Source organism: Dryas octopetala, chromosome 8, assembly GCF_963921425.1.
Source record: "Dryas octopetala chromosome 8, drDryOcto1.1, whole genome shotgun sequence".
NCBI lineage: Eukaryota > Viridiplantae > Streptophyta > Magnoliopsida > Rosales > Rosaceae > Dryas > Dryas octopetala.
Genome location: NC_141373.1, coordinates 4,535,743 through 4,552,990, shown reverse-complemented (window position 1 = coordinate 4,552,990; position 17,248 = coordinate 4,535,743). Strand labels below are relative to the sequence as shown.

General features: G+C 36.0%; 3 protein-coding genes across 3 annotated transcripts; 1 reads left to right on the top strand and 2 right to left on the bottom strand.

The window, feature by feature from the left end:
* Positions 1-2,079: 2,079 nt before the first annotated feature.
* Positions 2,080-4,954, top strand: LOC147276273 (transport/golgi organization-like protein (DUF833)). Its single transcript, XM_086253780.1, has 5 exons — positions 2,080-2,277; positions 2,405-2,588; positions 3,379-3,585; positions 3,927-4,118; positions 4,196-4,954. Exons 1-5 carry the CDS (start codon positions 2,195-2,197, stop codon positions 4,361-4,363), a joined length of 834 nt encoding a protein of 277 aa, XP_086109906.1. The 5' UTR covers positions 2,080-2,194; the 3' UTR covers positions 4,364-4,954.
* Positions 4,955-5,211: 257 nt separating this feature from the next.
* On the bottom strand, positions 5,212-6,316 carry LOC147276272 (metallothionein-like protein 4A). Its single transcript, XM_086253781.1, has 2 exons — positions 5,857-6,316; positions 5,212-5,480 (listed from the first exon to the last, which is right to left on the bottom strand). The coding sequence occupies exons 1-2, from the start codon at positions 5,940-5,942 to the stop codon at positions 5,309-5,311; spliced, it is 258 nt and encodes an 85-aa protein (XP_086109907.1). The 5' UTR covers positions 5,943-6,316; the 3' UTR covers positions 5,212-5,308.
* A 3,811-nt stretch (positions 6,317-10,127) lies between these two features.
* Positions 10,128-11,682, bottom strand: LOC147276271 (protein EXORDIUM-like 5). Its single transcript, XM_086255213.1, has one exon. It carries the CDS (start codon positions 11,584-11,586, stop codon positions 10,519-10,521), a length of 1,068 nt encoding a protein of 355 aa, XP_086111339.1. The 5' UTR covers positions 11,587-11,682; the 3' UTR covers positions 10,128-10,518.
* Positions 11,683-17,248: the final 5,566 nt, after the last annotated feature.

Sequence of the window (17,248 nt, the reverse complement as noted above, 5' to 3'; positions counted from 1 at the left end):
GGCGGCGGAGAGCCGAGCAGATGTTCTTATGCGTATGTATGAAGTCCATGCGTGATCGGATCGGACATGAGATTCCATGCCGAGCCGATCCAAAAGATAGGGGTTCCTCTGAGCCCTAACTGGCCGACGCCAGAACTCGAAAGGAGGTCATTTCAGTGCCGAGCCGAGCCGAACCGAGATGACCGTGGAAAGATGGACACTCAATCCCTTGGAAGATCATTGGTTCGGCTCGGACCGAACATGGAGGACTCGGCATGGAGACCCGGTCTGAGCTGGCGGAGGAAGTGCTGAGCAGTGATGATGTGGAGGTCAAAGTCTGACTGCTGGGAGGTCAAACATTGAAGTCAGGTCTGACCAGCCACGTGTCCGGCCCTGGTTGGCTGTTGAATTGGTGTGGGTTTATCCACAAACAACAATAATGGTAATTGAAAAGTTGTGCACTGTCAAAACAATCTTTGACAAAAAATAGACTTTGGTGAGGAAAGGTAATGCACATTAAAAAATTAATGTCAGAAAGGCAGGTCCAAGTAGCCTCCAGTAATGGTTTTAATTTGAACTTGTTGTTCCCGTGTCCCACTCCAAGCATACCCTCAGCATATCATCTCACAGATAATAATTTAACCAAACTTCCAGTCTAAACCCATATAACAGAGATAATATATAGTTGCAACTATTACTATTGAAGTATTTTGCATCTCATTTATTTAGATATAAAATCCTTATGAAGCTTATTTATTTAGAACAACAAATAAGATACTAACGTATGTAATGACATTTCACGTACCTATTTTAAGAGTAAATCTGGTGTATAGCATTATAGCAATTTGTTCATCCCACTCGGGCAAATACAAGCGAATGACTGGTCCAAACCAGAAAATTAAACCACACAAGCCCCCACTGTCTTCACATTAATTGTTGCATCCATTGGTATAATATAAGAATCATTATATTATAAGATACTACAAAATATTCGCAAGAGCTTACTTGCATGCAGTCATCCATAAAAGCCTTGTCAAGTTGACACCCAATAAGACACTACATTTCTTTAGTTTGAGGCTTCAGCTAGCTACCATCTTTTCCGACAGGTCAGTCCTAAGCTCTAGTTCATGTGTTGTTGACTTCTTGTTGCTGGAATTTCAATACCCATTTGCTTTGTTTTGTGGTTTTTCAGCTAAATTAATGTTTAATTTTATGCTACTATCTTATGAATTTAGAAAATGGGTTTTCCATAATTTTCAATTGAATGTCTTCTGGGTTCTATCTTATATTGTAGGCAGGATGAGAAAGTTGAGCATTTCTTCTTTGTAATCACATTGGTTCTTGCAACCCTTCAAGAGGTGAGGTCTCATATATGGAGATCAGCCTTGGTCGAAGATTGCTATTCACAATACAGTGTATGCAATTCATGATGACCAAGCTTATGTTAAAGCCTAGCTCCCCAACACTTCTTGGACTGAAGGTGAACTTCTAAGCACACCAAGTATATTAGTCATTTGAAGACTGAGTGCCACTTCAAGCAATTGAATTTAGTTTTGTCAAAATTTTTACGTTTGAGCACTTGGGGTGTGTTTGGTACTGATGCAATTTTTCCTGACTCATTAATTCAGGGGCAAAATTCAGAATGGGTGACATTGGACTTCAGTTCTCCACACCCTTCAATTGATGATTGGATTGGAGTATTTTCTCCTGCCAATTTCAAGTAAATAAATGGAACTTTATTTAGCTAAGGTCAACTATTGGAAAGGCTTCTTGAAACTACAGCTGATTAACCAGAGATAAGACTTCTCTTTTGCACTATTAATTCTCTGGTAGCTTGTCAAAGGTATGCTGCATTTTTTACTCTTCTATAACTGGCATGTTATGTCGATAACTAATATTGCTTCTTGCATTTAAAAAAATTTCAGAGAACCAATGGCTGTTATAGCCTTTGTACTCGGTCTTACATTCTTTTAAATAAATAGAGGTCAAAATTGACCTTTGGGCTTTGGTTTAGGAAATTTCGTGAAGAGAGATTATTCTACTAATTTGTCTTATAAAATAGCCAAAGTTGGTGGCAGACTGGCAGTATCAAATAAAGTAGCATTCACAAATCCAAAAGCTCCAGTTTATCCCCGCTTGGCACAAGGGAAAATCCGGAATGAAATAAGACACAAAGCTCCAGTTTATCCCCGCTTGAAACCAAAATAGCCCAAAAATGTGTATAGCAGTGTTCGTATGGCAAGCTCACCCACTTTACCCCTTCCTCGTCTTGCTCAACAGGGACGAATATCACACTCGGTGAGTTACTGATTCTTCTGGGTATTTCTTAATTTTCTGTTTCTCAAATGAATTCGATTTGATTTTGATCTCTGGGGCTAAATGAGCTAAAACTACAATTGGGTTTGTTTTGGTTTTGGTTTTGGAGGCCAACAAAGCCTCTGGCATGGTGGGAAGGTGAAGAAATCTTGGGAGGAAGAGATGGGTTGGAAGGTGGGACATGGCTGGCTTGTTCCAGAGATGGGTTGGTGGCTTTTCTCACAAATGTGAGAGAAGTTGAGAAACTTCCACAAGCTAAGAGCAGGGGTGACCTCCCAGTTCGTTTCTTGAAGGTGTGATTGTGTTTAACTTCATGTGTATTATATCACTTACTTATCCTATTTTCTCTGTCAGCTGTTGTTGAGAAGTTTGATTTGCATATGTTGATGAAACTCATGAATTGAATTTCCTTAGGGACTTAGGTGTTTTTATGTTTTGGATCGCAACCTGAATTCCCATGTGTAAGGAGATTATTATTGTAATTAGGTGGAACAATGAAGTATAGATGCTCCATTTAGCTGATGATACATACATATACATATATGTGTGTGTTTATATATATATATATATATATACATATATATGTCTGTGGCAATTACTAAAAAGATTAATTCATGGTTCAAGGTGTAGGTGGAAACTTGATTGATATCAGAATGAAGAAAGTTGCTTTGTTACCTGCTTCTATTTATATGGCTTATTTAACTTTTAGGTTGTTGTTGTTGATGTGATAGGATGAATGGTTTTAATGCACTATACTAGTGTATAGGGAGCTTTAACTTTGACCTTTATATATGCGACTCAATTGCTAATCAATTCTTCAGTAATATCAAAAAAGAAATTATTTGCATATTTTTCATTGGTATTAATGTCCTGTTCTGTTTTTATCTTTTTTTTCTGATTCTCTCTAACAAATTCAACAGCCATTCAATATTTACAAGCTGATTGCTACTTGTATTTCTTTTAAGCATGGTTCTGATATCCAATCTAAACATTCAAATTAATTTTCTATCAGACTTATTCCTTTTATTAGAGATAAGATGAGAAATGTCTTTGGATAATCATTATAGGTTCCTGTGGTTGCAGAGCAAAAAGAATCCGGTAGAGTTTGCCAAGGAAGTCGTGGAGGAGGCAGATCAGTACAACGGGTTTAACCTGATACTGGCTGATCTTTGCTCCAGGACCATGGTTTATGTAACCAACAGACCAAAGGAGGACAAAAATTTTGTGACTGAAGTCTCATCCGGAATTCATGTATTGTCAAATGCAAAGCTAGATTCTCCTTGGCCTAAGGTAAGAAGGCATGTTGTTTTGGCTTGTTTTCTTTAATATATTAGATATCATATAAGTCCAATGTTGAAAGTATATACCTCAATGTGTTGGACAGCCTTCATTTTGAGCACGGGATTAATCATATAATCAATTATTGATTCACTCTTTGGTTTGTTTGGCTTGTTTGCTTTAATATAGTAGCCATTGTTCTGTTTGTTCAATTTAGTTTCGTTAACATTTATGGACTGTTTGCATTATCATTAACTCTCTTCATATTTTTGTTGTACTTTACTTTTAACCTCCTGGCTCCTGAATTCCCAGTCAGCTTGCAAATCATTTTGAGTCATCTTCTTCTTTTTCAGGCTCAACGACTAGGCGATAATTTCAAAGAGCTGTTAAATGAATATGCTGATGATGAACTTCCAATAAAAGAAATGGTTGAAAAACTAATGACGAACACGATCAAAGATGATGAAAGCCTGCTACCTCGCATTTATTCTCCAGAACGGGAATATCATCTAAGTTCCATATTTGTGGAACAAGCCCCTCAGTTGGTAAATCCAGTTTTCTTTCTCCCCATGGTGTTGTCCTTACTATAACAGAATTTCTCAAGGCTTTTTGTTTTGCACAGGGACATTATGGCACCAGAAGCACTTCCGCATTGTCTGTGAATACAACTGGGGAAGTTAGCTTTTATGAGAGATATCTCGAAAATGAGCTGTGGAGAGAAGGAACCGTGACTTACCGGATCAATAGAGGAGACAAAGATGAAGTAAACGGTAAGAAAATGGCTCCGTAAGTCTACATTCGTTAGAAGAATTCCTGGCTAATCTTATCACCTAAGATGTTTACTTAGCGAGCACCTTATCAAAGGCATGCATACTAACTGAAGCATGATTTCCCTGCTGCTAAACGGTTGGCCTCTTGGTTTCAAGATCAGTCTGACACTTCATGCCTTATTGGGTGCAAGAGGAGCAAAAATATTGCTCAAACCTTAAATCCCATCTGGGATTTTTCAGACCTATGCCTTATGGCTTGTTCAGAAACTGATATTTTTTCATATTTACATATACTGGGTTTATGGTTCATTTATACAGTGAACTATATGAACCATTTGTTTCATCACTCAATAATCTGCCATGCTCCAAGACCGGGGTTGGTGACTAGTAAGTGGAGGATTTGTTATTGAATATAAATGCCTTGGCCTATTCAAGTTCTAAACCCTGGAAGCTTATCATTTCCATCTTATGTGAGTGGGTCACTTAGGTTGAGCTCTGCTCAGAACATCCATGTTGATTATGCCTCTTACTAGTTCGACTCTTTTAGCTTTGGATCATGGAATCTTCATCCATTTCTCATATTATTTTATCATTACTCTGGCGACTGGTAATGGAGCCTTTTTCCTTTTTCTATTTTTTTATATACTACATAACTTGGATATTTCTTAACTAGAAGTAATCCATATTTTATATCAATTTCAAGATCATAGAACTTTCAAATACATAGTAATATTTCAGGACGGGAAAAAGAAGACTGAAAGCCATATAAAACCATAGTAATTTTATAATATTATAAAGACACTGGACAACCTTTTATTTGCTTATATTTCTGAAGGACAAACCAGTAAGTCTATAACAACAACTTTAATAGTCTTTATTACATTATGACACTATTCATCACAGTTGTGATGTAACTTTTCAGCAGCTGTCTAAGGTAATTAGAGTTGTTGCTTATGTGTGCATGCTTAGGCAGAGCATGAGACACAATTGCAACCTTCGCCACACCTGCAGTAGGCCCTGCCAGTCCCAGTGGTGACCACGCTCTTAGCACAAGTGCATGGGTTGCACCCGCAGTGCTCGCCGCATGAGCATTTCATGTGGCCATCCCCGCTCGTGGCCTCTGTCGTGGTTGTGCACCTGGTAATACTAATACACAGTTCAGATATTGTACAATTAGCAATATAAATAGAGAGAGAGAGAGAGAGAGAGAGAGAGAGAGAGAGAGAGAGAGAGAGAGATAAAACTTCAAGAAAGACGTAGGTGTGTCATGAAATTCCTTCATAAGGAGAATCCGTTCAATAGCGACTGGATCTGATAATCCGAACAATCTGAATGTCATCAGACTGTTCGGAGGGTATGCCAACTTTTAATATTTTAGTGGATAAAAGTTGACTCTCTCTATAGAATTCCGTCAAGTCAGTTTGATTACCTGACGGAATTCGATGATCTGATCAAATTTCGTCAGCAAAGCACTCTAAACATGTGGTTATAAAAACTTGAAGCAGTGACAAACCTGCAAGCCACGCTGCCAGGGCATGGAATAGGACAACCACACCGGTCGTTGCAGCCAACCTTCGTACCTCCCACTGTATCTGCCATTTTCTTCTCTTCTTGTTGATTGAAGAGAGGAAGCTGCTACCACTTGCTCTCTTATATACTGCTTTTCAAGGCCATGTGTGATGCCAAATGGCACAGACGGTCTTAGAAAGACAAACAAGTGGTGCATATCTTGGCCTTTCTAATTTCTAGGCATGGTGGAGGTGGCAATGTTTCTTCATGCATTTCTTGTAGTTGCACCACGTACACAAATTGACAGTCAATCAATCTTTCTGGGTTGTTGTGCTCTAGCATTTCTCATGGGTCAAACACAAGTAAGATGTTCTTGAAAACTCCAGAGTCGGTTTATCTTTATCCTCACTCAAAACTGCTCCTTCACTGTCTTCAACTTTCAGTTTATATTTAGATCATTTTTGGTGTATGTTTTATTTTATTATGTTACATGTTGGTGTATACAAGAAGGTTCCAGTTACATATTCTCATGTCACGTAGCAGAAAAAGTTGAATATTTTTTGGTTTTCTGGTGCTGAAAAGTTTAATATTCTAATGTCACGAGTGACAGTTTTCTACCATTTGACTTTTGGCCTTAGAGGGGTCGCATTTGCTTTACCATGTTTTACGTCTTATGATGTGATAGTTTATATGTTAATTTTTTTCTTTTTTTATCTACATGAAGGGGAATCTAAATTTGTGATCTCTTTTGATAAAAATATATACATATGTATATAATTTGATTAAGAAAAATTCTATCTTACAAACACAATTTTTAACACTCGAAGGATTTCGCTTTTCTACTAGAATATTTGTATCATTAACAAACTTCTAAGTTCTAACCAATAACTAGTTGGTAGTTCATGTGCATTCATTAACAGTGACCATGGAGGGGTGTTTAAGGATGCTTTGTGTGAATTCATTAACTATGCCAGCTGCAAAATTAAAGTTCCACACTTCCACTATCTAATTATCTAGATTCAATGATTATCTCTGTACTATTAACAGTTTAACTTTACTTTGGTCCATGGCATATATCATGAGTGGGATGTGGTTTACCATACTTATCTTAGCTCACTTTATTGTCTAAAATACGTTTTAAATTGTCTTATTATGTCAAGTTTCTCATTTTTTTTATTAGCAAAGTTGGCGTGGCCTTTACGTAGTAAAATTTTGATTGACACTATGTCAACTTGGTAAATGGAAAAAAGAGATCTTTACAAAATGAGATACTTTAAAACACATAGCTGAATTTAATGGGTATAGTGAGTCAAAGTGATTTTGGGGATGAAGTGAGACGTGACCCTCTAGTTTTAAGGGAGATAAGCATAATTAAGCCAAAACTAAAACACCCAAAGTTTTCCATTTAGAAACGTGATGGATTATTTTGATTGATGGATGAGACAAGTGGACAAAGCTTTATGCTTGACAGGGAAATATAATAAAAGTACTTCAATTGTTTTATGTAGCTCTATTAATTATGTCAGAAAAATGGTCACTTTCTCTAATTTGAATATGCTTAATATCATTGCTTGGCAAGATAGATGGGGGTACCAAAAAAGGAATAACACTGTAGTTCAAATTGTAGGTACACTCAGTTATGCAATTGAGGAGTTCAAAGCTTTGAGGCTCTCCTTGATTAAGTTGTTACTTGTTAGATTATCATAGCTCATTGAAACTTCCAAGGCTTAATTAGAGCATCATCTATATATATATATATATATTGTTTAACAAACAATAGATTATTCATCTGCCGATTGTCTCTTTTCTTACTAAGGGAACCTTTTCTCAGCATTGTGTTTGGCTCTGACCCTATTTAATCACCATATGAAATTGGGGGGCCCAATACCATTATTTTTATCTTTCTCACTAATCAAACATTGGGATAGTGACAGTGGCCAGAGAAAAAACTAGAAAAAAAAACATTGGGATAGTGACAACTACAACTAGCTTAAAAAATTGGACCTCGAATGAATAAATCACACAATTATGGGATTTAGTATTTCGGCATGAATTCAGATGAACAAGTTGTTATGTCATCAATAGAGCATACTGTCAGTTTAATTTTCTGACAAAAATAAGGAGAAAGGAGAAATAGAAAGGGTAAAAGGATTCACTAGTTAGATGTTAAGTTGTAACTATTGGTCCACCGAATTTTTTGTGAAAGGATTTCGAATTCAAATTTTCATTTTTATACTAAAAAATATATATATTAAGAACTATCCTAGTGATTCTGATCATTGATGAATATGAAGTTTTGAACCTTATTGTGAGGTCCACCTGCATCATCCATAATCCATAATTAGAAATTGATTGTGCTCGTCAGTGTTTGCTATGAGCTCTATTCCAGTTTTGAAGCTAAACTTATCATGAATCATGAATCGTTTTAATGTATTAATCGAAAAATGTATGTCACATAATGAGCATGAGCAACATAACGATTCATAACACTTTTTAAGACATGCGAAATCAAATGTACATAAGAATAAACCAATATGAATACCGGCCTACATTAATAGCGACCGGTATAGTAGGAAAATCCGAATTTATCACATGTTCAACTTGCATCTCCCGGAAAACAAAGTTGTTTGTCAATGGGGAAAATGGGGAATAGGAAAAGGGATATTTGTTTATTACCACCGGCATCTACAGGGTTTGGTGATTTGTATCTTTTGGACCCTAGTCCTTTTGTACCCATTCTTTATTTTCTTGCAAGCACCTACCCCAAAGACTTTGCAAATTGCAACCCCCAAGGCTCTTAAGGCCCTCAACCAGAGGGGCCACCACCACCACCCCTACCCCCCTCTGCTCTCTGAGAGGCATGGCCTGAAAGATCAGGGTCGTCCTTTAATTTAAGAATCCCTTATAATATGGGTACTTTTGTGGTCCCCAATATTAGCTGTGGATCACAAATGTGCCATTAAAGCTGGGTCATGAGGTGGCCTCTTGTCCAAGTCTCTAAATTAAAAAGACTAAAGTTTGCTCCTCCAAAATTTCTAAATTAAAATGCAAAAATTTAAAAAACCCACATGATCATCATGGTTGTAGCAAAGTTGGTGTCTTGGTGATTACTATTTGGGACATCCATTTTTTTGCATAAACTTGTCGAGTAAAAGTGGCATAATAATACAACATTACCTCCACCAAATAACAAAGATGCATATATCACACTTTTGGACTTATGTTCACCAAATTTTTTTATGAATATTTAATGTGGGTTTCGGTTTCTCTCTTTGGGAGGGTAATGACAGGCTGACAGCATAATTGTAAATGATATAGTCCACTTGGAGGGTGTTTGACAGCATGATGATGATGACCACTGTGAAATATGACATTTTTGGCTATGGCAAGGCTCGCATTCCCTCTCTGCTCTGCTGCCCTTCTCTATCAAAATCTTAGCAATATGCTTAATAACGGGAATTTTAACACCCACATTAACACACATCACATGTAATCCAGATGCATTTCTAACTTTTAGATCAGACAGATTCACCTTTTTCATTTTTAAGATATTAATTATGGACCTTTAAATTTAAATGTGTCCGCACCCCCTAATTGGTATCCTTAATTATTTGTTTTACTTTATTAAATTTTACAAACTTCTAAAATCTATAATAAGATGGTCAAATATGTGATTTATCATATTATTAAACTACCCATGTGAGTAACACAACAACAACTCACTAATGACAACATGAACATTTCCAACTACTACCACTTTTAGTCTTACTCTTACTTTAAAAAGAACTGAATTCTTTCTGAAAGTCATGCTTGATTACTCGGCCAATTCTGCTGGAGATTACTAAGGGTTTGATTGGTATTCTATTAAAAAACTATTTTTATTTTTTAAAAACAAAAAAAAAAAATTTTAGTCAAAAAAACATATTTTGTAAATTATTTTCAAAAACAGTTTTTTTAAAAAATTCAAAAACATGCCTCTTTTTAAAAATAATAAAACATTGTTTTTCTCAATTTTTTTTTTTACACTTCTTTTGTTCTTAACTGTCATTATTTTTTAAATTTAAAAACTATTTTCAAATTTCATACCAATTAAGTTTTCAAATTTCATAAATTGATTTTGAAAACTCATATTTAAAAAAAAACTTTAAATTTTGAAAAAAAAATTTGAGTAAGATACCAAACATGCCCTAAGATTTAAGCTCAGCTCTATCTTAAATTTGTACCATCAATTTCCATATCTTTAGGTATGTTAGTAGAAAATGACTCTGATTGGGATGAGGATTGAGGACAAAATTCCATTTCAGTATTTCAATCTGAATTCAGCATTTCAGCCCACTTTCTTACCAACTTATTATGATGAACAAAATTGCCAAAGCAAATTTCCTTCAAAATGGAAAACAAAAAAGGGCCTAAAAAAAACATATGATCATATAAACATATACTATAAAATTTGATATCTAAATACCCTAACTAACCCACCAAAAAATTGGAAACAAAAAAATTAAAAAAATTACAATAAGCTCAAGCCAAGCTTACTTTATCCATCTCCTCCTCCACCACCGCCACTCCAAACCCAAATCCCCTCCCAGCCTCCTCCAAACCATCCATCCTATAAAATAAAAAACAAATATTACAATTTTTTTTTCTTATTTGCAAAATGTATTTTTCAGTCCAAAGCATTAGGCCCAGCACAGGCCTTCAAAGTTGGGCTCCAAATCCACTGCACCAAGAACCTCCTCCCTTTCCTCCCATGCACATTGAATGTCCTACCTTCTCTATCCCTCATCACCTGCCCAATGTACCCGCCACCGCCTCCGGTTCCGTACAACCCCTCACACAAGTCTCCGATCTCCGTCGGCGCCGTCGGGTCCTCCCCGGCGTACCAAGCATTCACCAGCGGGTTCGACGCCAGCTCCGCCAGCTCGTGCGCGATCACGCTGATCATTCCGTCCACACCCACCTCTTTATTCGGCGGCAGAAGCGCTCCGGGCCCGCCCTGGCCCATGTACCCGGGAACCGCGAACGGGTACGCGCAGACCTCCGGGCACTGCTTGCCGGAGTTTCCAATCCAAGCGTAGGGGAGCGTGGACCCCACCATGGACGGGAACGTGAAGTAGTGGAACCCACAAACTGCTCGACAAAAGTCCTGAACGGTGACGTCTTCAGAAGTGAGGATCAAGTACACGCCGTGCTTGTGATCCACCGGTAACGGCGCGGATCGGACGGCGTTGGCGATGACCTGTTGAACTGAGAGGCGCGTGAGGTGGGGACCGTGGGAGTATTTCAAGTCAGCGTACTCGCCGGCGACGACGACTGAGCGGGAGACATTAGCGCCGGTCTGGTCGGTGTAGAGGGAGACAGTGCGCCACCACTCGGCGACGGAGGGGGAGGGGTCGGCGGCGCGTGGGTCGGCGGAGGCCGAGATGGAGTGGAGAAAGTCCTTGATTAGGAGTTTCTGGGGTAGGGCCCACTTGCCGTACCAGATGAGGTAGATGTTAATGGGGGAGGAGGAGAGGACCGGGCCCATGTGGTAGCGGAGCTGGACGAGGTCGGAGGAGCCCTCGAAGCGCTTGGAGGCGGAGAGGGTGCGCGGCGGGAGCTTGGGGTTGAAGAGTGAGGGTGTGGGGTTTGTGTTTAGGGTCTGGACTGAGGGACTGCTGGGAATGGCTTGGGTTGAAGAGGAGGAGGTGAAGAAGAAGAGGAACAACAAATGGAGGAGGACTGAGATTTTCATTTTTAATTTTTTTGTTTTTTTTTTTGAAATTTTGGGTGGTGGTGGTGGAGGTGGACCAGGTGGTGGTGGAGGAGGTGAGGAGTGAAGAGAGAGGAAGGAGAAGAGGGGGTATATAAAGGGGTTTGGGAATTTGGGAGGGAAATGGGCTGGAGACAGCTGCAATGTGTGGGCACTGGGCACACAGTCTTTAGTCTTTACTTTGAGTCACTCTCTCTCTCTTCTGTTTGTTCTGTAAAAATGGGAATCGGCTTTTAAGTTTTTTTCTTAAGTTTTAAGTGATGGGTTCGCTTCTTTGTTTGAAATTCAAGGACGGAAATGATTTTTGTTGGGTAGCATTGTGGCAAGTGGTTTTATTTCAACAAAAGCAATTGTCAATTTTTACATCTCTCTTTTAAAGTTTTTAGAGCATCTTCAAGAGGATCGGCAAAAGTCTTTGGTTGTTCAATTAGATGTGTCACGTTAGATAAATCATCTCCAATAACCTCTTTTAATGAACTCGTCAAAATAAGAATTTAAAGTCAATTCGTCAATTTTAATGAGTAAATTTGAGTCTTCAAATCTTAAAATATTAATTTAGACCTTTAAATCTTATTGAAATCTTAATTTTGTCTAAACAATAAAAAAATCATAAATTAATGAATTGAAAAGTTTGTTAGAATTCATAATTTTAAAGTAAGAAATTTGGTTCTTCAAATTGCCGCATAGGTTATCAAAGGCTCTTCAAATTGCCATATATGTCAGCAAAGTAAGATTTGAAGAGCCAAATTTAAAGAGTCGTTGGAGATGCTGCATGATCATAAAAGTTGTTTTTTCTTTCTAAATAATAATTTAAGAATCATTTTTGTAAAAAATTATTAAAATTATTTATTTATTTAAAAATAATTATATGACTAAATGATTTACGATGCAGTTGACTTTTTTAAAAATAATCTTTAAATGGTAATTTTAAAAGAGAGTGGACAATTTTGATCAACAACTACACTTGGTATTGACTAGGAAAAAAAGAAAAGATAGCATTCTTCTTGTCATTATTTTCTAATTAGAGAACTTCAATTTAACACAATAAAACTAAAAGAACGTAACGAAAATGGCAAGTTGGGGAAAATTGCAATTCTAAAAGAACAAAATGTTTAACCTAAAAACAATTTTTAATGCACTAACATGGAAAAATTGTTGAATCATTAGCTAATAATAATAATTGTTAATAACTATTTGGTCTAGTGTATGATGCCTAATTTTTCTTTTTTGACAGGAGATTCTGAGTTCAAATTTCATGAATATCAGTTATTGATAAAATAAACTAATAAAAATAAGCAAATCATGTGCTCACAAATTATTCACATAATATTTGGGGAAAAAAGACAATATACAAGATACCAACATGCAAATGAATTAACTAAGGGGAATTCTCGTTAAATAGGAATACTTGGATAAATTAAAGGTGATTAACTAACATAAGTACATAACTAAGTGATTAATTAACAGGTTGCTGCCACCTTCTTGTTCGAATGGAATCGGACCAATGGCAACGGAGGAGAGAATCTTGATTTGGTCGCAAAAAGCTAAAGACCAGATTTGTTGTGACAAGTGACAACGACGGAGATTTCTCTCCTAAAAGCTTGGGACGATGTCCATCCTTGCCACAATTAGTAATAGCATCTCATCTTACAATCAATTAAGCATTGAATTAATTAGTAGCTTTATTTTATCCAGATCAATTATTATTGAAGTTGTCTCTAGGGTCGTACAAACAATTCTGATGGTGGATAATTTACAGTAAACGAAAAAGTAATGTAATAATGTCAATTTATCAAGCATTGAGATTATTTTTTATCATCCAAAATTAGTGCAAAAGTGTGATAATTACTTTTCAAGTTGACTAAAAATATCAAATTGGAGGTATAATAATAATTCTAAAATCATCAAATACAAAGTGTTTTTTTTTTTGCTAGACTGTCGTATCTGAATCACGCATTCATGCATATGTTAATTAAACAAATGATGCATATTCACATATATAATAATACAAGCATATGATATTTTGACAGATTATTTGACAATAAGTAAGGTTGAGAATAAATATATTCGAATAAATAAAACAATTCCACGTGATTTCGTGAACAAATTTGAGTGAGCCGAACACTCTTTTGCTTTTGAGTTAATGCATAGCTAGTAGCTACAATGAGATTGACTTGTGTTGCACTAATTGAGAGAAGAGTGCTTTACAGAAGGCAACCTTCAAAGTGATGTTGACTTGGATGCCCTAGATTCCAAATATGTTCCCTATAAATCTGAGTTTCTAAAAATATCTATGCTTCTTTGACCAGCAAGCACCAAATAAAATATCTAATCGGTAATGTAAGTTCTGTAACCATAGCAGTTGAATTTAATGGGATATATAAACTATTTTGTCATAGTCCATTATTGTACATTAAATTGTTATTACTTTTATTATTAGTTTCCAACATGAACTGTTAGAAGAGTTATTTTATTTTTATTTTTTTGGTTAGGGATGGAACTGAAATTGAACCACATGGGCCAAGAAAATCGAACTCGGACAGAGTTTTTAACTAATGTGGGCCTGAATTGGTATTGCCTGGGACTGATCTATTGCTTGGCCCAAACAGTGGGGCCGTTATTGGTCCATGGTTCATACTCTAAAAATAGCCATGAAGAAACTCTATGCAACCAAAATTGGTGTATTTTTACCAACTTTTTTTTTTTTTTTGTCAAGAACCAACTAAAAAAGATATATTTACAGTTTGAGTTTATTGTTATCTATTGTTTTTTCATTTTTTCCCCATACTATATTTCACTTCATTCACTTATATCAACCTTTTTTGTAATTTTCTAATAATATAATTCAAATTCACCACAAAATTGACCTGTTAGAATTGAGTATTTATTACTTGACAAGCTCATGGCTAAGTTGGCTAACACAACCTATTAACACAAATAAAAGAATATGATTAAGTTGTTTCAAATATAAATAAAGAAAATTAGGATTAAATACTAAATATCAATAGTTTCTCAGTAAAGCAGGAAGACACTAATTTTTTTTAGCTTAGGTACTAACCTAGAGCAAGACATGTTAGATTAGGTCACAAATCAGTTTGTTATACATTTGTGACTGTTGAACAGTCACAGTTGTGATTGTCGAACAGTCACAGTTGTGACCGTTTTAAATTTATAAAAATTCAAATTTTTAAGGGTTTAATACTTTTGATTTAGGCTTGGGGGATGAAATCATATAAATCAAAGACTAAACATTAAAGTTTAAGCCTTGCAAATATTGAAAAAACAACAAATCAATAAAAAAGTTATGACTGTTAAACAGTCACAGCTCAATATAACTATATGTTTTAAAGTTGGTACCTAAATTGAAATTTAGTGCCTAAAGTGAAATGATATAAATGTTTTGGTAGTTAAAATGAAAAAATATTACAATTTGGTAACTAAATTCAACGGACCTATATAAATAACATAATTCTGACATGAAACGTTATCTTATTTATAGATTCGTATCAAATAATAGTTAATTTTGTTATAAAATACTAACATGCGGACATCACATGTGATTTATAAGCCTTTTTCCACTATAGTATAAAATTCAGAATATTCAATTTAAATGGATACAATGCAATGTGCACACACAGCATAACCAACCTCAACTTTGTGTTAGTGTATTTTGGTATGGTGTTGGGCAACAAATATAACCGTTAAACATCAATATGTTTACAGTTGTTAAATAACCCAATTGAAAGGACTTAAAATTTTTCACAATATAGCTAAATTCGATCTCCTAACCTTCTCCCCAACTCAAAAAAAACAAAAAAAAAAACAAAAATCAACATGTTCAACAAATGATGGGTGTGTGTCATAGTGAGCAGGATTGACGATGAGGATGATGAAGATTAAAGAGCTGCCACGTACTCCCATCAATTTCTTGATCTTCAGGCTTCATCATATTGTCACCCGTCACTTTCTGCATGACTGGCCACAGACAGACTCAGCTTGGAATCATTCATGTCCTGGATATGGACACTGGAGTTTTTTCTGGGATGCTCAAAACAATGCAGCCAATCTGCCAGTCTGCCACACCCAAATGGACAGCATCATGCCCACGTGTTCAATTGTGATTGCATAAACAAAAACAAAGTGAATGAATAAGATAAGGACTGCCGTGTGAGATATTTACTTCATTGTTTATGTTGTAACTTTAGGCAAAATTATGTTGCGGTCCTCTTGTCTGGGTCAAATTTTATTTTTGTCTTTAAAGTTTACATTATGCTAAATTTATCTTTATAGTTTCTTAATAGTTGTCATTGGAGAGCACATGTTTGTTTTTGTTAATTTAACTAACAAAAATAGTATGATTTGAGGTGTTTTAGATAATGATAATGAAGTTAAACCACCTAAAAACCTAAAGTACCCTCGACTGTGTGCTACATGTGTTATTTCCGTGAAAAATAAATTATGAAATAAAAAATGTGTCATCCAAACTAAAGGGACCAAAACCAAAAACGTAATTGGCCGACAAAATAAGTCACTGTTTGAGAGGCCGAGGCATGGTATTGGGCTTTCATAAGGCCTACTGTTTCTTGTGAGCTAAACAGAAGGCCCATTAATAAGGCCTACTGTTTCTTGGGCTGAGATAAATTGGTTGTGGACGGAAACTGTTTATCTTATTTTTGTTTGATCTTTATCTCTTAATAATTAGTCTTGATTTTCCACCTTTGCGTTGTTTAAAAAAGACTATTTTAATGAAGGCAAAACAACATAGTTAATAAGTGAATAACTTTTTATATTTACGTAGAGTCACTTTATTATCTTCAAAAAACAGAATCATCTTATGTAACATTTTATGATTTTTTATGCTTTTGTGATTTTAGGGTTTTTTTCATTTTGTGGTTGGTTTGAGATTTTTTGGGTTGGCTTTCTTTTGGCTATGTTTTTCTTGATTTTTTGTACTGTTTTTGGTTCTTGATTTTGCTTGTGTTTTAGGATGGTTTTATTTTGGTCGGTGACTTTATTATTATTATGTTTTATGTAAAAGAATGAGATTTGAATTTGAGACATTTCTAACATTATGAAGAGAAATACCACTAAACTAATAATTAGTTGTTCAATAACTTTAATTATTAAATAATACTTAATCATTTCTAAATTTTAAGAGAACTGATAGCTTGTAAGGCATGGATCGACCTATAAAATACCAAACATTGTGTTGTTCTAGTGGTTTAAATAACCATAGGTAGCTAAATTGTCTAAGAGCTTCACTCAAATTTGCTTCTCTTTTTCTTAATGGACAACTGATGAACTGACTGTGCCACTCTGTCCAAGACTCGAATCTGCATAAGAAGCAACTTGGAAAATGATGGTCTTCCGAAACTGCCCCCAGCCTGTCACCGATCATTATCACTAAACTTCAGTTTTGTTCGGGGTTAGTGTCGTCATTAATATTATTCTTGGACCTTGGAGTCTTGGACAGTTGGACCCATGGTCTCATGGTAGTTGTTGGTACCTAATGGGCCGGGCCACCGAACCAGTGGCAGTTTTGAAATATCACAAAAAAGGCAGTGGCATTTTTGTCCTCGAACACAAAAAAAATTTATAGCAACAATCGATTTTTTAACTTCGTGGCATCTCTCAGCGTCTCCGT